Raw genomic sequence first — 21,543 nt, 5'->3', positions numbered from 1 at the left:
CTGATTGGGGAACCATGGTCGGAAGTTATAGCAAGAGGATTAGTTAGGTTTCTTTGTACACAGTTGCTTAAGTATGGAATGTTGCACTACATGGAATGAATGAGGTGTACATCAATTTGCTTTTAGGGGAAATATGGCAAAATACTAGAAGCAGTAGTTGTTAGAGGGCTATTGGTGAAAGACAGAAACAGGATTAGTTTCAGATTGCCCTATAAAAAGATAGTGGGCTGAATGCTTATTTTCTACTGTAAACTTGCATGCCTTTAAATTGCTAATCATTACATTGTTCAGGAAACAAGAACCATCTGCTATTTACACCAAATTAATTGCATGCACATTGTGACTGATGTACACTTTAGGTAACACACGCGTTTGTCTGAAAAATGAGTAATTGTGTTTGGAACTTTGTAGATATAAATGTTGATCAAATCTTTTGAATCATATTTAACTATTATTAATTTTTTATGACACTGCAAAATTTACAAATATTAATGAACTCATCTGAAGAGCCAAGTTAAAAATAAAACAGAATTCAAACCAGCTTGCTGCACCTTCTTAATGTTTTTCCTACTGAAGTCTGTGTGTTACAGGTTTCTCAAATGCAAATCCAAAAATTCTTGTTCATCACTAACTGTAATGTTTTGCATTTATCTGTAAAAATCCATCTATTCAATATGCAGCATTCTGAAGTTATTTAATCCAGAAAGTAGACTATGGAAAGAATAATTGCTAATCCTCACATGATTCAATTTCACAAAGTTACAAGACCAAATCAGAACACTCAGTGCAATAGTAATGTGTCTCCATCTCTGGACGAAAGGGGCCCAGGTTCAAGTCCCATCTGCTCCAAAGGTGTTCAATGACATCTCTGAACAGATTGATTATGTACAATACCAAATGGAACTTCTGGATTAGAGCATAATAGTTTTGTTTAAAAGACTGCTATTAGAAAACATATGTATACCATAGGATGTTCTTTAAAATGCATATAAGTATTTCTATACACACACACCATAAAAAGTCCCTAGTTGTTTCTGAAGGAATTCCATCTGAATGATTTCTGTTCTGTAACTGAATTGAATACTTGACTGTATACCTTCTTGAATTTGCATGTTTATGATAGCTCTCAAACTTACATTTAGGCATATCAAAACAACAAATCAACAGTTTCAGTACTGCACTTATTACAAGTGTACAGACTAAGTAGCACAGATCAATGCATTCACAACTTCATTGCCTGCAGAGTTTCAAGCCTCCATCCCAAACTTACCAAATGTTATTTCCTTGTACTCCAGTCTCTTGTAAACCCTGATGTTGAATAATTGACAGCCATGTCTTCAAATAGTGATGTCTTAAGCTCTGGAATTCTCTCAAACCTCTGCTTCTTAAGAAACCCCTTAAAATCTAACTATCACTAAGCATTTGACCATCTGCTCAAATGTCTTTACATAGCTCCAAGGTTAAATTTTGTTTGATAATAACCCCTCTTCATAGGTCATAGGAATATTTGACTAGGTTAAAAGGTGCTATATCAATATAAGGTGTCAGGCAAGGTGAAAGAGAACAATGTCGTAACTTCAAGAGCATTGTTAAATTATATTTTTATTTCTCTCAATGTTATTTGTATACACCAATGATAGGGATGTCTGTGGTACAACTGGCCCCAGGTATCTTTAAACACCTACTTGGGTTAGTATAATCACATACAAATTATTTAAATTCAGTCAGTCAGTCAGTCTCTCTGAATGTGTAGCATTACTTTATTCTTCACCAGTTCCAGAAGAAAAGCCTGCTGCCATGTTTAGCAGGTTGTAACTCTCCCTCAACGACTGGGTTAGGCTCTGGCCGTGGCCTGGAATGATAGACATTCTCAGGGATTGGTCGGTCTGTCTGCACCTTGGTAACCTATGAAATAAAATGGGAATAATGAATTGAATCAACAGAGAAATGCACTTCACAAAGCTAAAAACACACAAAGTTCATATGGAAACATATCTACATCACAAGTGCTATGCATTTTTTTTAAAAAGTAGAATACACAGTATAAACTCAACCAAGCATCAATCTGCAAAAATATTTCAGCGAAGCTCAAAAGGTGAAACCAAGCTACAAACAAAAATAATTTTATTGCAATATTTCACTTAATTAATTCAGCTTAAATTTCAATTAAAATTAGTCATAATCACATTGCCATAATCCCAAACCATACAAGCTTATAGTTCATAGAGATCATTACTGAAGGAAATAACTATAAAAGCAAGTGTGCTACTTGATGATTCCTGACCAAAATTTAAAGCAGCATCCGAAGAACGGTCATATTCTTCCTATTGCTAAAGATTACCTGAACATTTTAAAAAACAAAGTACTACCTACATTTTTTTTAAAAAAATCGGAGATGTGGCTGCTGAATACTACAGCTCAGCTCTCTCTCCAGCAGTGACAAATGGCTTATTAGAAATATTAAAAAGTGTATAACTAATTCCCAGCAAAAGCAATTTCTAATTTAGTTATTGTAATTTGGATCTGCAAGTTCAACTTTTGAACCACTTGAATAATACTCAATCCACAATGCAATTTGAGGGTGTAATGCTCAGTAACTAGTAAAATATTACAAACTGAAAATACACAAAGTCCAAGTCAAACTTGTTTGTTCAGAAAACTGACCCAGTATTACATTGGAACATGTTAAATCTAGTCATCTGGAACAATATTATTTTCCTGTGGTGCATGAACTGATTGATTTACAACCAAATGTACAATAGAGGTCATCATTTCTTTTATATAACAGACCCAATTTACATCAATACTATTCATTCAATTGTAAAATGTCTTTTATGAGAACTCTTGCATAGTTTTATAAAGTGCTATCGTGGATACGTGCCAAGTATTAAAAGAACTTCTGAAACAACACCTCTTTATTTCAAAAGACAAATAACAAAATTAGCACATAATAGGATGCCCCAAGAGATTTTGCATATTTACAAGAGCAGTTGTGAAAAAAAAAGGGAAACTATCAACTCAATTTTGAGCCGTGAGAGGATACTGCTGATGTGTACTTCTAAACAAGGGTGGAATTGTACAATGCATCACAGCTTAGCCCTTAATGATTTAAATAAGTTTGTATGCTAAAGGTTCAAACATATTACTTTGTTGCATCAAATACCTTGGAATTGCACATCTTGTGTTTGATCAGAATCAGACATTGAAGTTTGGTACAAGAATTTAGTATTAAGATTTAAACAAATTAGTCAGACTTCACCAAAATATAGTGTTTTAAAAAGTTAAAATTTTGTAAGTTTTACATCCCCACTTTAACTGTAGAATATACAGCACAGAAACATGCTGTTACCCCTACTCATCCATACCAGTGCTTACACTTAATCAAACAGCTTCCAATCCTTCACCTAACTCTTAAAGTTTATTCTTTCTTCCTCATATGTGGATATAGCTTCTCCTAGACAATTTGCCTCAAGTACTTTGTAAAATAAGTATAATCTGAATTTCCTGTTTGATATATTGATGGCTACCTAATATTGATAGGCTTTTGACTTGGCTTCTCCCCAAAAAGGAGGTACCACTCTCTCCTCCTGTGTACTCTGTTCAAATCTTACATAATTAAATTTCTAATTAATCCTTATATAATTTATCTGTTAAGCTACCCTTCAGCATTTTCTTTTCAACAGAAAAATGACAGCCTGCTCATTCTTTTCCTATAGGTACAACTCCAGAGTTCTGGTACGCTTACAAAAGTTTGCTAAATAACCATTTCCATGTGCTTTGTAATGTCAGTTATTGAGATATAATGAACCACTGATTCCTTGACGGACGTATCCAGCAAGCGTAAATATCTTCATCCCAGTTCAGCTGCCATTTTCTATCTAAAAAAGTACCTGCATGTAATTTGCTACTAATTGTGAGAAGTACAGACAATTTACTAACAACTTATTTTTTGTGCAAAAGACAGCTCAGGTACAGAGTCACTTTATAGAAAATAACAATGTCACTATTACTAACAAAAAAAAATATGAATTACAAAATGTTGAGCCTCCATCCAGATCGGAGAATTCAAATCATATGTGCATTATTCGACTACGCTACAGTTACTCAAAAATAATCAAACAAAATATAATATGTACAAATAATAAAGCCTAGTGACATGAAGTGAAACAAAATCTTGGTTTGATGCCTATTTTCGTACAGAATTGTTTTTCTCACAATTATTAACATTGGGTTCAGTTCTCTGAGGAGGACACTGGCAAACCCTACTCAAAATTCTGCAAAATATTTATAGCTGGATGATAGCCAAGCTAGCGGAGGAACGCTGAAGTAGGATGTGCATAAAGACTGCGTGCAAGATGCCATGGTACAAACTAATTTAAAAGAGAATAACTAAAATGAAGAGATATTCCTAACACACCCGATAATAGCCAAGAATCTCTAGTTGTCTCATACAACTTAAAGCACAGAAGTTCCATTTCATTTTGGACGGTAAAGAGAATGAGCAGCAATAGTTTCAGTTCAAAGGACTGCATGTTTTACTAATTTTTCATTGCAAGTTTAAAAAAAAGTGGCTTCCTTATATTGGGCAATTCAGGTTAAAGGATCAGTATCAAATGCAAATCATTACTTGGTGGTGATTATATTACATCAGACTTTAAACCGTACAGCAATCTGATGGCAAGCCTCATTGATGGTATTAAGCACAACGCATCATTTTTATTTTCATAAAACAAGGTAGCAATAATGATGCATTTCACATCAACTTAGTGAAAACAGGTTTTATATACAGGAAGTCCCTGATTTAAGAACTTCCAATTTAAGAGCATATTAACTCAAGAGATCCAACATGCAAATGTTTGCTTGTACTTGTGAACAACTATTTTATATTGTATTGTATTCTGTTCCAACTTGCATACAGATCTATTTATGAACATATTGAGGAACAGAACCTGTTTGTAACCCAGGGACTGCCTGTTTACTATAGTTAACATTCCCATTAATGAATGAACAAACTCTTGTCAGTACACCAAATACCATAAATGTTAACACATGCTAAAAATAAATTGAATCACTGACACTTAAAGTTCTGTTTAATTTTTTCCTCATCACTGTAGGCAGAGAAAGTAATGATCAGATATTTAAGGGAGCTAAATAATTATGTACAAATAATCTACAGATTAAAATTAACTTCAAGTGCACAACAGAATTTAACCCCTAACAACTAAACTCTGTTCAATAGTGAGCAAACGTGTGCAATGGTTACAGGACATTCTGTGGAGGGGGGTGGTGGTGAAGAGAGTAAACAATTAGTGGCCATGGTGCACATTGTACAAATAACATTGCCAAAAAAAGGATGAGGACCTAAAAGCAAAACTATGGGGAGTGAGAAAGTAAATTCAAAAATAAGACCCCAAAAAGGTAGTGATCTGAGGATTACTACCAGTATCACATGCTAGCCAGAGAAAAAATGGCAAGATATATCATAGGAGTATGTGGCTGAAGAGATAGTGGAAGAGGAAGGATTTCAGATTTTTTGATGCACGGAACAGATTCTTGGAGGTGGAAGCAGTACAAATAGAACAGATCACAAATGGGCAAGAGTAGGACCGGTGGCCTAGATAAAGTATTAGGTAAAGCAGCTGGAGATGCTTTAAACTAAAATAGTAGGGGGAGGGGAAACTATGCAAGGAAACAGAATCAAGGAAAAGAACAAATGACTGAAAGGGTAATAAGAAGTGATAGGCAGAGAAATCAAAGGCCAGGATGAAACAGGGACACAGTGAAAAATAATGGGAACAGGACAAGGAATGTTCAGGAGACCAAGCCTTACGGTTTTGTGCCTTAATGAGTGGAGCATTCGCAAAAATTCTATAAATTAATCACACAAATAGATGGAAACAGATATGATATGGTCCAGATTGCAAATTAGTGACTGTAAAGTGACCAGAGGGGAACTGACTATTGAGGCAGATTCAGTATTTAGGAAGGTGGTGGCACTGCATTTAAAAAAATTAATGTGACAACAAAGGAAGATTAAATTCCGACAACGTGGAATCTATATGGGTAGAACTGGGAAACACCAGGGACAAAAGACATTAGTGGGGGTTGTACACAAACTCCAAACTGTAGGGGAGATGATAGGAATGCAATTCAACAGGAAATTAGCCTTTCATGCAAAAACGGAACATCTGCAAATTATGGTGGACCTTAGTCTGCATACAGATTAGGCAAATCAAATTGGTAAGAATACTATATAGGAGAAACTCCTGGATTGTGCATGGGATGATTTTCTGTCCCAATATATTGAGGAATCAATGAGGCGCCAATTTAGATTGGGTATTGTGGTAATTACTCATTTCTTGCTGCAATTTATTTGAGGTCTCTTCAAGATGAGTGACCATAAAGAGATAGAAATCCTCATCAAGATGGAGAGTGACATACTGATTCTGAGAGTAGTGCCCTGAGTCTAAATATATTCTAATAGATCTAACTTGGATGGTATGAGGCACACGTTGGCTACAATAGGCTGGGAAATGTTATTTAAAAGGGATGATGGCAAAAAAGCAATGGCAAACATTCAAAGAGCACATGAGTGAGCTGCAACAACTTTTCATTCCTGCCTGGCACAAAAGTAACCAAATCATGCCTTACAAAGGAAATTAGAGATAATATTTGATCCAAGAAGCATACAAATTGGCCAGAAAAAGAAAACAAGCCTGAGGAATGGCAGTCGTTTAGAATTCAAAGAACAACAAAGGGATTGATTAAAAAACAGAAACTAGAGTGCAACACTAAGCTTGTGGGGAACATATAAACTGACCAAAGTTTCTATAGGTATGTGAAGATAAAAAGATTGGTGAAGACAAATGTAGGTTAGAAATGATGGGTTATTTATGATAGGAAAGCAAAAAATGTCTGACTCAATACATACTTTTGTTTTGTCTTCACAAAGGAGGACACAAATAACATACCAGAAAAGTTGGAGAACACAGGGATGAGAGAGAGGGAGGAACTGAAGAAAATCAGTATTAGTATGGAAACTTGTTGGGGAGATTGATGAGATTGAAGGCCAATAAACCAGAGATCTGATAATTCTACATTCCAAAGTAATTAAGGAAGTAGCCCTAGAAAGAATGGATGCATTGGTTGCTATTCTTTAAGATTCTATAGAATCTGGAACAGTTCTTACAGATTGGAAGGTAGCTAATATACCAAAAATTGCCTGTTTTCTTATTTTGCTGCTGGGTAGACCTCAGAAGTCCAGCACTTTCCACTAATGGTAACCATTCATTGGTTAACTGGTCGACGTACACTGGCCTTCCGAGCAGCCATGCAGTTTAGAGGTAAAATCACATATAACACTTAGAATTTTAACTAAGTCCCTTGTAAAACGCACCCAACAAAAAAATAAACGCTTTTATGGACAGATGAGGAAAAAGTAGTGGAGATACAGCTCAATGTCACCGGTCATCATGATTCAATAGAGATGTTCCATTTGTTTGCAATATCTTTTAATTCTCCAAGCTTTTTGTTTGGGTTCTTAGTTCTGCAGGAGGCTCAGAATAACTGGTTCTCAAATTATAGAGCCCGACTTATTATTATTATTCAAAAGCAACAGCTTACAACAAATAGCGATGAAAACTGGCTTTTTCCAAACAAAAACTTGAAGCATTTTAGCTGAGACATAAACACACACCACCTCCCCTTCCAGAGTTCTGAGGGTTTATCAAATGAATTGTTCACACTCAAGCTGTTCAGCTACCCAGACACGACAGAGCTGTCGTCAGGCTTATGACCTTTTGCATCCACAACTAGTCACAGCTGCATAAACCAATCACCTGCCTACTGCTGGCGTAATGCCATGCCAACTAGTTACATCTTCCTACACCGCTTGCAAAACTTGCTTTTTAAAAATACAGGCCATTCTGCTATAACGTGCATTTTGATAACATGAATTTGCTATAACGTGATGATGAATTGGGGATACTTTCTGTAGCACAAACTTTTAAAGCATGTATTGGCTATAATGCAATTCCGGCTCTATTAGTTTAAATGGCACTGCTATTATGCGACTTTCTTATAACACAGGATTGCACGAGAACAGAACTACTGCATTTTTGCAGAAAAAGACAAGACTGTACAGCAATTCTTCAGTCCTTTGATGTCAGTCTTTTTTCTAATTCAGTCCACAATCAAAAATATAAAGTAACCAAAATTTGCATCTTTACAAGTAATTTCATGAAAATATTAATACTGACAGCGATGAACAGTAGGAAAAGTAATGCATGCAAATAAAAAATAAGGGGACTAGAAGTAGTGAAAAACTTTTACAAAAGCTAAGAAAATATTGGGATGCACAAGCAAAAAAAAAGTGATGAAATGTCAAAGTAGGTTATGTCAAGGCACCACATGGTACTGCAAGTAGTTGTTTGGTAGTACAGAACTCAAGTATTGCTGGAAAAAATACACATTATATTAAAGATTTTCCTTTGCACTCATCAAGCCATTCACAATACCATCACACAGGGTAAAATGTTGTTGCTCTTTATAACACAGCAGTGTTCATTAATTGACAAGTGGACTCTGATTGGGAGAGTTATTGCTAGGAAGTATGCACCAGTAATATGCTTACTGTTAATTGGCAACCTGTGTTTAAATGTAAACTAGGCAGATTTACTCTGATCAGTTCATTTCTCAGGGCAATGAAAATAGCTGTTAATTAATTTATTGGAGCTGAAACAGGCGCAATGTGTACATGCTTTTTGTCTGCAGAGAACAGAACCCCATGTATCAATATCTGTAGCTTCCTATATGTGCAAGTGCACCACAACATTGCAAGCCTGACTGAAATCTTAAATTGGTTGCCAACCTAATTCTTAGCAAGCACATAGGTTTATTTAGCAAATGTTATAAAATCACAGAACCACATGTTATGTTGGACACTGTAGCGTTCTAAGTCAAGGCTGCTTGGATATAGTCAGTACAGCAAACATTTTACTAATCAGCATCTACGGGACTGGGAGCATACAACTTGATCAAATATTCTGGTTGACCAAGAGGCCCATACCATCAATTTAAAAGCACACACTAAGTAATAGAAACTTATTGCAAGGGGCATACACATCACTGCTATACTTCATTCACATAATAAATAATTAAAATAATAATGCAACGTTACCTTAAATAAACTTATCGGGCATTCTCACTCACACCCTCAAATGACCACTTGGATATCATGGAGACTGAGGTAATATATTAAATTTCCAGTATTCGAGGTATAATTTTCACTGGTTTAAGAGTACCGGTTCATAAGGTGCTGGTTAAACAAAGTTTGCTATGCTTGCTTGTTGCAAACAGCCAAAGGGACATGTTGCTAGATTCAATTGCTCATCCTTGGGATATACGGGCTTTACACCTCGGATCACATTGACAATGAAAATCATATACCACATTATTCACTTGTGTGACGGGCAGAATGTCGTCTTCATCTAACAAGGGCATTCACCATAACAATACCTCAACAAATCATAGTTCACTTATCAGCTAATGAGCACTTTTCTTAAAATATAAAATGCTGTTCCCTTTACATTGGCATCCTTGCCTATGTCCTGATGACCATTAGAAAAAATTAAAATGTGCCTGTTTAAACCAATGCTTAAGCATTGCAGTTCTTTTATGAATGTTCATGAGGAATGTAGTACAAGAAGTCTACACAAATATTGAAAAGTGCAAGGAAGAGGACATTAAGTGTATATAGAGTCATAGAGATGTACAGCATGGAAACAGACCCTTCGGTTCAACCTATGCCCTCAAGTTCTGGACTCACCCACTCCAGCGAAAATACTTTATATATTTATCCTATCCATGCCCCTCATGATTTTGTAAGCCTCCGACACTACAGGGAAAACAGCCGCAACCTGTTCAGCCTCTCCCTATAGCTCAAATCCTCCAACCCTGGCAACATCTTTATAAATCTTTTCTGAACCCTTTCAAGTTTCACAACATCTTTCCGATAGGAAGGAGAACAAAATTGCACACATTATTCCAACAGTGGCCTAACCAATGTCCTGCACAGCCACAACATGACCTCTCAACTCCTGTACTCAATACTCTGACCAATAAAGGAAAGCATATCAAAAGCCTTCTTCACTATCCTATCTATCTGCAACTCCGCTTTCAAGGTGCTATGAGCCTGCACTCCAAGGTCTCTTTGTTCAGCAAGACTCCAGAGGACCTTACCATTAAGTGTACAAGTCCTGTTAAGATTTGCTTTCCCAAAATGCAGCACCTCACATTTATCGGAATTAAACTCCATCTGCCTCTTCTCAACCCATTGACCCATTTGATCAAGATCCCATTGTAATCTGAGGTAACCTTCTTCACTGTCCACTACACCTCCAATTTTGGTGTCATCTGCAAACTTACAACTATATCTATTATGCTCACATCCAAATCATTTTATATAAATGACAAAAAGTAGTGGACCCAGCATTGATCCTTGTGGCACTCCACTGGTCAGAGGTCTTCAGTCTGAAAAACACCCCTCCACCACCACCCTCTCTGTCTTCTACCTTGGAGCCAGTTCTGTATCCAAATGGCTAGTTCTCCCTGTATTCCATGAGATCTAACCTTGCTAACCAGTCTCCCATGAGGAAACTTGTTGAACACCTTACTGAAGTCCATATAGATCACATCTACCGCTCTGCCGTCATCAATCCTCTTTGTAACTTATTCAAAAAACTCAATCAAGTTTGTGAGATAGGATTTCCTACGCACAAAGCCATGTTGACTATCCCTAATCAGTCCAGGCCTTTCTAAATACATGTACAGCCTGCCCTCAGCATTCCTTCCAACAACTTGCACGCCACTAACATCAAGCTCACTGGTCTATAGTTCCCTGGCTTGTCCTTACCACCCTTTTTAAACACTGACAACACGTTAGCCAGCATCCAGTCTCCTGGCACCTCACCTGTGACTATCGATCGATGATAGAAATAAGTAAGAAGCTCAGCAATCACTTCTCTAGCTTCCCACAGAGTTCTAGGGTCCTAGGGATTTATCCACTTTTATGCGTGGAGACATCCAGCACTTCCTCCTCTGTAACATGGACATTTTTCAAGATGCCACCTTCTATTTCCCTACATTCTACACCTTCCATGTCCTTTTCCACAGTAAATACTGATGCAAAATATTCACTTAGTATCTCCCCCTTCTCCTGCGGCTCCACAAAAAACTTGCTGATCTTTGATGGGCCCTTTCTCTCTTTAGTTACCCTTTGTCCTTAATGTATTTGTGAAAACCCTTGGGATTCTCCTTAATTCTATTTGCCAAAGCAATCTCATGTCTCCTTTATGCCCTCCTGATTTCCCTCTTCAGTATACTCCTACTGCCTTTATACTCTAAGGATTCATTTGATCCATCTTGTCTATACCTGACATATGCACCTTCTTTTTTTCTTAACCAAATCTTCAATTTCTTTAGTCATCCAGCATTCCTTACACCTACTAGCCTTTCCTTCCATCCTAACAGGAAAATACTGTCTCTGGACTCGTTACCTCATTTTTGAAGGTTTCCCATTTTCCAGCCGTCCTATTAGTGGCAGTGGCAGTGAAGGCAGTGCAATGTTCCTCTTGCAACATGTTTGAGGTGAGGGAAGCCATTAGCGTCCCTCCTGATTACACTTGCAGGAAGTGCACCCATCTCCAGCTCCTCCAAGACCGTGTTAGGGAACTGGAGCTGGAGTTGGATGAACTTAGGATCATTCGGGAGGCGGGGGGGGGGTCATAGATCGGAGCTTTAGGGAAGTAGTAACTCCAAAGATTGCAGACAGATGGGTGACAGTGAGGGGGACTGGGAGGAAGCAGCCAGTGCAGGGACTACCTGCGGCCGTTCCCCTCAAGAACAAGTATACCGTTTTGGATACTTGTGGGGGGGACGACTTACCAGGGGTAAGCAATGGGGTTCAGGCCTCTGGCACAGAGCCTGTCCCCATTGCTGAGAAGGGAAGGGTGGAGAAGAGCAGAGCAATAGTTATTGGGGACTCGATAGTTCGGGGCACAGATAGGTGGTTTTGTGGGGGCGAGAGAGACTCACGTTTGGTATGTTGCCTCCCAGGTGCAAGGGTACGTGATGTCTCTGATCGTGTTTTCCAGGTCCTTAAAAAGGGGAAGGGGAGCAGCCCGAAGTCGTGGTCCACATTGGCACCAATGACATAGGTAGGAGGAGGGCTGAGGATGTTAGGCAGGCTTTCAGGGAGCTAGGTTGGAAGCTCAGAGTTAGAACGAACAGAGTTGTTGTCTCTGGTTTGTTACCCGTGCCAAGTGATAGAGAATCGAGGAATAGGGAGAGAGAACAGTTAAATGCGTGGCTACAGGGATGGTGCAGGAGGGAGGGATTCCGGTATCTGGATAACTGGGGTTCTTTCTGGGGAAGGTGGGACCTCTATAAACAGGATGGTCTACACCTGAACCTGAGGGGCACCACTATCCTTGGGGGGAGGTTTGCTAGTGCTCTTGGGGGGGGGGGGGGGGGGGTGTTGGTTAATCTAACTCTGCAGGGGCATGGGAACCTAGACTGCAGCTTTAGGGTGCAGGACCTGGAGTGTAGGGAGGTTAGGAACATGCATCAATTCAAAGGAGGGTGCCTGTAAACAGGAAAGTGGCTCGAAGTGTGTATACTTCAATGCAAGGAGTGTACGAAATAAGGTAGGTGAACTTGCAGCGTGGGTTGGTACCTGAGATTTTGATGTTGTGGCTATTACGGAGACACGGGTAGAACAGGGACAGGATTGGCTGTTGCAGGTTCCAGGGTTTAAATGTTTTAGTAGGGTCAGAGGTGGGGGTAAAAGAGGGGGAGGTGTGGCATTGCTTGTCAAGGATAGTATTACAGCGGTGGAAAGGATGATGGATGAAGACTCGCCATCTGAGGTAGTTTGGGCTGAGGTTAGGAATAGGAAAGGTGAGGTCACCCTGTTAGGAATTTTCTATAGGCCTCCTAATAGTCCTAGAGACGCAGAAGAAAGGATTGCAAGGATGATTCAGGAGAAGTGTGAAAGTAATAGGGTGGTTGTTATGGGGGACTTTAACTTTCCTGATATTGACTGGGAAAGCTATAGCTCGAGTTCGTTAGATGGGTCGGTGATGGGTTTCCTGACACAATGTGTTGACAGGCCAACAAGAGGTGAAGCCATACTGGATTTGGTTCTGGGTAACGAACCAGGCCAGGTGTTAGAATTGGAGGTAGGTGAGCACTTTGGGGACAGTGACCATAATTCGGTGACTTTTACTCTAGTGATGGAGAGGGATAAGTGTGCATTGCAGGGCAAAAGTTATAGTTGGGGGCAGGGAAATTATGATGCGGTGAGGCACGACTTAGGATGTGTGGCTTGGAAAAGTAGGCTTCAAGGCAAGGGCGCAATTGATATGTGGAGCTTGTTCAAGGAGCAACTATTGAGTGTCCTTGATAAGTATGTACCTGTCAGGCAGGGAGGAAAGGGTCGTGTGAGGGAGCCGTGGTTTAATAAGGAACTGGAATCCCTTGTTAAAGGGAAGAGGGCGGCCTATGTAAAGATGAGGCGTGAAGGTTCAATTGGGGCGATTGAGAGTTATAAGGTAGCCAGGAAGGATCTGACGAGAGAGCTAAGAGCAGCAAGGAGGGGACATGAAAAGTCCTTAGTTGGTAGGATTAGGGAAAACCCAAAGACTTTCTATAGGTATGTCAGGAATAAAAGAATGACTCGGGTAGGAATAGGTCCAGTCAAGGATAGAAGTGGGAAGTTGCATGTGGAAGTTGCTGAAGAGATTGGGGAGACACTGGATGAATACTTTTCGTCAGTATTCACTCAGGAACAAGACATTGTTGCCGATGTGAATACTGAGTCACAATTAATTACAATGGATGGCTTGGAGGTATGTAGGGAAGAGATGTTGGAAATTCTGGAAAGAGTGAAAATAGATAAGTCCCCTGGGCCTGATGGCATTTATCCTAGGATTCTCTGGGAAGCAAGGGAGGAGATTGCAGAGCCATTGGCCTTGATTTTTATGTCCTCGTTGTCTACAGGAATAGTGCCAGAAGACTGGAGGATAGCAAATGTGGTTCCCTTGTTCAAGAAGGGGAGTAGGGATAACCCTAGTAACTATAGGCCGGCGAGCCTCACTTCTGTTGTGGACAAAATCTTAGAGAATTGTAAGGGATAGGATTTATGAACATCTGGATAGGAATAATGTGATCAAGGATAGTCAGCATGGTTTTGTGAAGGGCAAATCGTGCCTCACGAATCTTATTGAATTCTTTGAGAAGGTGACTAAGGAGGTGGACGAGGGTAAAGCTGTAGATGTGGTGTATATGGATTTTAGAAAGGCGTTTGATAAGGTTCCCCATGGTAGGCTACTGCAAAAAATACAGAGGTATGGCATTGAGGGTGAGTTGGAGGTTTGGATTAGGGATTGGCTGGCTAGAAGACAGAGGGTAGTAGTTGATGGTAAAGGTTCATCTTGGAGTGCAGTTACTAGCGGTATTCCACAAGGATCTGTTTTGGGACCATTGCTGTTTGTCATTTTTATAAATGACCTGGAGGAGGGGCTAGAAGGTTGGGTGAGCAAGTTTGCGGATGATACGAAAGTCGGTGGAGTTGTTAACAGTGAGGAAGGATGTGGCAGTTTACAGCGGGATATAGATAAGCTGCAGAGCTGGGCAGAAAGGTGGCAAATGGAGTTCAATGTAGCTAAGTGTGAGGTGATTCACTTTGGTATGAGTAACAAAAAGATGGGGTACTGGGCGAATGGTCGGATACTTGGTCGTGTGGATGAGCAGAGGGATCTTGGTGTCCGTGTACACAAATCTCTGAAAGTTGCCACCCAGGTAAATAGTGCGGTGAAGGAAGCATATGGCGTACTGGCTTTTATTGGTAGAGGAATTGAGTTCCGAAGTCCTGAGGTCATGTGCAGCCGCATCTGGAGTACTGTGTGCAGTTTTGGTCGCCATACTATAGGAAGGATGTGGAGGCACTGGAACGGGAGCAGAAGAGGTTTACCAGGATGTTGCCTGGTATGGTAGGAAGATTGTATGAGGAAAGGCTGAGGCACTTGGGGCTGTTTTCATTGGAGAAAAGAAGGTTTAGGGGTGACTTGATAAAGGTGTACAAGATGATTAGGGGTTTAGATAGGGTTAACCATGAGAACCTTTTTCCACATATGGAGTCAGCTATTACGAGGGGGCATAGCTTTAAATTAAGGGGTGGTAGGTATAGGACAGATGTTAGGGGTAAAGACTCAGCGAGTCGTGAGTTCATGGAATGCCCTGCCAGTAGCAGTGGTGGACTCTCCCTCTTTATGGGCATTTAAACGGACATTGGATAGGCATATGGAGGATAGTGGGTTACTGTAGGTTAGGTGGGCTTGGATCGGCGCAACATCGAGGGCCAAAGGGCCTGTACTGTGCTGTATTGTTCTATGTTCTATTACTTGTGAACATTTGCCCCAGTCAGCCTTTGAGAGCTCTTGCCTAATACCGTCAAAATTGGACTTTCTCCAATTTAGAACTTCAACTTGTAGATCTAGTCTATCCTTTTCCATCATTATTTTAAACCTAATAGAATTATGGTCACTGACCCCAAAGTGCTCCCCTAATGACACCTCAGTCACCTGTGCCTTATTTCCCCAAGAGTAGGTCAAGTCTTGCACCTTCTCTAGTAGGTACATCCACATACCGAATCAGAAAATGTTCTTGTACACGCTTAACAAATACCTATCTAAACACTTTACACTATGGCAGTCCCAGTCTAAGTTTGGAAAGTTAAAATCCCCTACTATAACCACCCTATTATTCTTACAGATAACTGAGCTCTCTTACAAATGTTTCTCAATTTCCTTCTGACTATTGGGGGTCTATAATACAATCCTAATAATGTGATCATCCCTTTCTTATTTCTCAGTTCCACCCAAATAACCTCCCTGGATGTATTTCTGGGACTATCCTCCCTCAGTACAGCTGCAATGCCATCCCTCATCAAAAAGGCCACTCCCCTTCCTCTCTTGCATTCCTTTCTGCCCTTCCTGTCGCATTAGTATCCTGAAACATTTAGCTGCCAGTCCTGTCCATTCCTGAGTTACGTTTCTGTAATTGCTATGATATCCCAGTCCCATGTTCCTAACCATAAACCCCCGAGTTCATCTACCTTCCTTGTTAGGCCCCTTGCATTGAAATAATTGCAGTTTAATTTATCAGTCCTACTTTGCTCTCTGTTTTGTCCCTGCCTGCCCTGACTGTTTGACTCGAGTCTGTTATCAACTGTACCAGTCTCAGATAGATCTCTTTCCTCACTATCGCACTGGGTCCCAACTCTCCACCTTATTAATTTAAATCGTTCCAAGCAGCTCTAGCAAATCTCCCTGCTGGATTATTAGTCCCCTTCCAATTTAGGTGCAATCCGTCCTTCTTGTAAAGGTCACTTCTACCCCAAAAGAGATTCCAATGATCCAAAATTGTCAATCCTTCTCCCATACACCAGGTCCTCAGTCATGCATACATCTGCTCTATCCTCCTATTCCTGTCCTCACTAGCTCGTAGCACCAGGATATAGACAACCTCATTTCACATTTACTGTACCTATAAACTTCTGAAAAATAAATAAAACACAGGAAATGCATTCTCATCAAGAATAAATGTGGGGGATAGTCTGTCAAACTAAGAGACATGTAGATATTAAGGTATCCAAAACAGTAGGAACACTCAACTGGGAAAGTATGCTTAATAGAGGCATAGGATTCATTTGCCCTGAGCGTTTAAGAAACAAAAGTAACAGAATCAGTTCATATCAGAAGATTATCAGAGGCACAATGCTATACGGTGAAAGGGATGATGCACAACCATAGGAGATCAGTTAGTGAAATGGAATATTTCGCTATGATCCTGAGTAAAAAAAATCTTGAGTGTCAATTTGGATCAGTAGCAACATTAGTTTCTAACGCATACTGACAAGGACAACACTTCATTTCCATAGTACATTGGCAAAGGTGCTATCTTTCACAAGAGATTAAACAAGTGCCTACATGGGTACAGTTAAAAAGCCCATAACACTTTGAACAAGAGCGAGGCTGCTCCTTTATCAAGCCAACATTTGCATCTCAAAAACAGCTTCAAGAGATGAACTGGTTGTGAGACCTTTACCTATCTAACACTTCAATGGCAATCTTACTGACTGTAAAGCTCTTGAGACATTCTGATGTCAAATACACTTTAAAACACAAGTCCATGGACTTTAAAAATAAAATATTCTAACTGTATTAAATTCTCAGCATTTGGCAAGTGTTAAATAATCTGCTTTACCTTTGAGAGTTCTCCTAGGTCTGGTCGAACCCAACCTAGTTTGTCTAGCACGCAGTTATCAAAAGCATCTTGTTGTTTGCGGCATCGACGGAACTCCTGCAGATTGCTATAATCAAGGCATGTCCAGTACTCTGTGAAGGGCTCACTGCAGTGAGTTTTTATCTTCCTAGGATAAAAATATTTCCAAGCATGAATTGCGTTCCTGATGAAAACACAATATCAAGACACTTCTACAAAATCCTTCAATTGTAGAAAAATGACAGTAAACACGTTGCAATGGACAGAAAAAAAATGAAGTTGATCAAATGCAAGATTTATCATAATGATCCAAACAATTGTCATGTGCCCTATAAAGTTTGACACTTAGTCTTGTAACATGCCATGCAATTATCTTCACTTGCTGCCCTGTGCGCTGTATATTTTTGCATAGTGTTGTAATCAACTATAATTTGAAATAAATAAGGCACAAAAAGGTAACAAAAGAGACCTCTTGTTGTGCAGTGGTAGTGGCCGCACTACAGAACCAGAAGATCCAAGTTCAAGTCCTACCTGCTCTGGATGCAAATAGGTTGAGAACTTTTTTTTCCCCAGAATGGCAACAAAGTTAAACAAATACCATTACAGAATGAGTACTGCTTAAAAAGAGGGAAAACAATATTTATGCTGTTATGAGTGAAGACAGTGTTAATTCATTGGCAAGTGGTTTTGAATAGTACAAATATTGCCTTACAGAATGTATGAGTTACATGATGACTACTAGTTCTATTTTGTCTAAATTTTAAGCCAGGCACCTTGGTATTCAATGAAAATCAATTTTGCAGCATAAAGGCAATGCCTGAACCAATGTAACGCTTTGCTCACTCAGGATTTATGAGCAAATATTGTCCAAACTAGTATCATACCAGCACAGAAATTCATATAACACATTACTGATTTAGGATTGTCAGTCAGACTCTCAGCATAGCACAACTGCATAGTCAGAAAGTTACATACGTTAACACAGATTGGTAGGTAGTCAGTCACTATCTAGTGCATAACCAGCCAATCAATAAAAAAGAACTTAATATCACGTTAGACATAGCTCAATGCTGTGCATAATCACGCTGGATGTAATTAATTTTAAAAAAATTAAACTAGTTTAAGATTTAAACTGAACATAACTCATCGTATCATGATTAAAACCTAGACTCCAACTATGGTAACAAAAATGAAGAAAGCATAAACTTCAGGAAAAGCAACACAACTTTCACTATAGAGAACTCAACTGAGTAGTTAGTCTTTCACATTTGTGATCCGATTTAAATTCAGTCCTGGCTGATCAAACAAAAGTTCCTGTCTTCTAGTTCTATGGGCTGTCCCTGAAATTAGTTCGACTAAACTCAATCCATGCTGTTTAATGCAGATTCGCAGCACAAGAGTGTTATTGTCACTTAGAGAACAGAGGATGACTGGACAGATGCCAAAAATATAAAAATACCACGGTTGTAGCCAATGCTGTTCTCCTGAGGGGCTCTGTTGACATTGTAACAACTGCAAAGTTATCAAGAAGCAACCTCATTGAGGATCATAAGCTGTTATTTCCATTAGTTAGAGAGAGATGCCACAACAAGATGCCCATTCTCTTTGCCAGCATTCTACTATGATCATTCCCACCAGGAAACCTTGGACCCCTCGTCCACCAGAATCAACACTTCCCCACACCCCCATGGCAGCTTCTATTGCAATTGCAAAAGGTGCAACACTTGCCCATTTATCTCCTCCCTCCTCACCATCCTTCCAGGTGGAGTGATTTAGCAGCATTTCATTCAATCTAGCCTACTGAATGCACTGTTCACATTGTGATCTCCTATACACAGACTGGGTGACAAGCTTGCAGAACCCTACATTCAGCCTGTAAAAATGACACCGAGCTTCGAGTTGCCTGCCACTTCAACACACCAGTGTGTTCCCATGCCAACATTTCTGTTGCTGACCTGTAGTGTTCCAGCAAGCATCAGCATAAACTTGAAGAACAGCATCTCATTTTCAGTTTGGGAACCACACAGCCTCAAAGACTCAACACTTAGTTCAATAACTTTGGAACCTGAGACCATCTTTCTATGTTTGTTACCACCCCCACACATGGCCCTGTCATGACATGGGTTGCTTTCAGCACTGTCTACCCATTCTTTCCTACTAGGAGAATGTGAGGACTGCAGATGCTGGGGATCAGAGCTTACAAATGTGTTGCTGGAAAAGTGCAGCAGGTCAGGCAGCATCCAAGGAGCAGGAGAATCGATGTTTCGGGCATGAGGGCTTCTTCAGGAGCCAAGTTCCTGAAGAAGGGCTCATGCCCAAAACGTCGATTCTCCTGCTCCTTGGATGCTGCCTGACCTGCTGCGCTTTTCCAGCAACACATTTTCAGCACTGACACTTCTACCATTTGCTTGGCTTTGTTTACCAAAATCAGATCCAGCACTGTTTGATCCTTGTACAACTTCCTATGTGCTGGCTTTTAAACATCCCCTGAACACACCAAGAATTCCACCTCCTCTAAACCCTTCACACTTTGCATATCCCAACTGGAACACTGAGCTGCTATTCCTACCTATCCCTCAGTCATATCTTTGTGAAAGCAATGTCATCTTGACCATGTCAATCAGCACCCTCAATTTACTTACAAGACTCTTTGCATGAAAGTAAATACCATCCAATTCTGCCAAGTTCACTTGTGTCCCAACTTGATTATATACACTCACTTTGCCAGGTTGACTTGAGTTTTTGACATTTTTCAGTGCACCATTCATTGTCCTACCTCTATTCTGTATCCCATTCACTAAATTAGTTGAAACAGAATTCTGAAGAAGGGGCAATGGACCTAAAAGATTAACTCTGAGTTCTCTCCAGATGCAGCCAGACTGCTAACTTTTTCCAACCATTTCTGTCACTCTACCACATTAGATTACCCTACAGCTGTTAGCAACATCTTCGAATTTGGCTCCAATGAACACCATCCTGGAGTCACGACTACAATCACAGAGAGACCTGTCTGTGGACCTCACTATTGAGTCTCCTACCATTAAGCTCTTGCTCTGTCAGCTCCTCCTTTTACGCAGCTGGGGTCTGACTGCATGCCTCAAAGAACTATCACTCTTACTATTTTCCAATTAGAGTGAGATTGACTCTTGTGCTTTCCTGATTGTTCCCTCCATTATTGACTGATGGTCATCTCTGACTACAGGCCCTTAAGCTGTAGAGTGACCCCGAGTCTAAAGAAAAGCGTGTCATTGTGTCCAAACTATCAATGTGTTGGAACTTGATCCGTTGGCACAAAGGTCCCAATTGCTTTGTATCTTTTCCTAATATTTCCTCGCAACGTTCCAGTGACAACATCCAAACATTTCAGTAATGGTTAGACAATTTGGCTCCGAGAGACCCAACAGTCCTGTACTTGAATTGTCACTTTGAAGGACAGTGAAGGCGGCGAGAAATCCAGCCCGAGGCTGCTTACGGCCTTCACCACAATGTAGATGTAGGCGTTGATCGAAAGCAGTGGGAGCCGCTCAGTTCCCGGCTCGGTGGGGCGAGAGTACCTGAAGAAATCCAGCGCGCACTCGTTGACCTTCCGACCTTCCTGCAGACATTTCCGCGGGTCCTTCTCCTCCCAGCGGCACAGCATGAACTCCTTATTGGACTTGTCGCACTGCGAGCCGTAATGGTGAGCGGCCGCCTTCAGAACCGCCGACGACACGTTCACTTCTTGCACATTGAGCTCCTGCAGGGACGGCAGCTCTATCGTGGCCATTTCCCCACTGCCCGACCTGCCTAGCGCATACAACGGGGACTAGGAGCAGGACACAGCGGCACCCGAGACCCAAACCGCCGGCAGAAGGTCACGGCATCACGCATGCGCTACACTTACACAACCAAACGTGATTGCTCCATTTGACCCCGCCCACTAACCGTGTGATCGGACTATGGTGTCAGGCGTGGCCATAATCTTGTAGCTAATTGGATAATCAGACTGTCAGTCAATGGTGGCTAGCAAGTTTGGTTAAATCAAAACCAGGCTGACTTTTAAATGTCAAATGTGTTTAAACTTCCACCTTTAGCTTTCACCGTAATTCTTTGTGCGCATGTTAAAATATTAATTGTTCTGAGATGTGTAACTAATTTATTAGGGATTGATTTCTCATTTTGTTTTTTTAATTGGAGGGGGATGGTCGGGTCAAAGGGCGT

The 21,543-nt window shown here is 40.3% G+C and overlaps 1 protein-coding gene across 1 annotated transcript; it reads right to left on the bottom strand.

Annotated features, from left to right (window-relative positions):
• Window positions 1-1,584: 1,584 nt before the first annotated feature.
• On the bottom strand, window positions 1,585-21,218 carry ndufa8 (NADH:ubiquinone oxidoreductase subunit A8). The gene is made up of 3 exons (XM_072565880.1): window positions 20,898-21,218; window positions 17,326-17,491; window positions 1,585-1,905 (listed from the first exon to the last, which is right to left on the bottom strand). Exons 1-3 carry the CDS (start codon window positions 21,107-21,109, stop codon window positions 1,768-1,770), a joined length of 516 nt encoding a protein of 171 aa, XP_072421981.1. The 5' UTR covers window positions 21,110-21,218; the 3' UTR covers window positions 1,585-1,767.
• Between the last annotated feature and the right edge of the window lie 325 nt (window positions 21,219-21,543).

The sequence above is a fragment of the Chiloscyllium punctatum genome, chromosome 49 (assembly GCF_047496795.1).
Source record: "Chiloscyllium punctatum isolate Juve2018m chromosome 49, sChiPun1.3, whole genome shotgun sequence".
NCBI classification, from domain to species: Eukaryota; Metazoa; Chordata; class Chondrichthyes; order Orectolobiformes; family Hemiscylliidae; genus Chiloscyllium; species Chiloscyllium punctatum.
The sequence above is the reverse complement of the archived record's forward strand: the minus strand, read 5'-3'. Positions and strand labels throughout refer to the sequence as shown.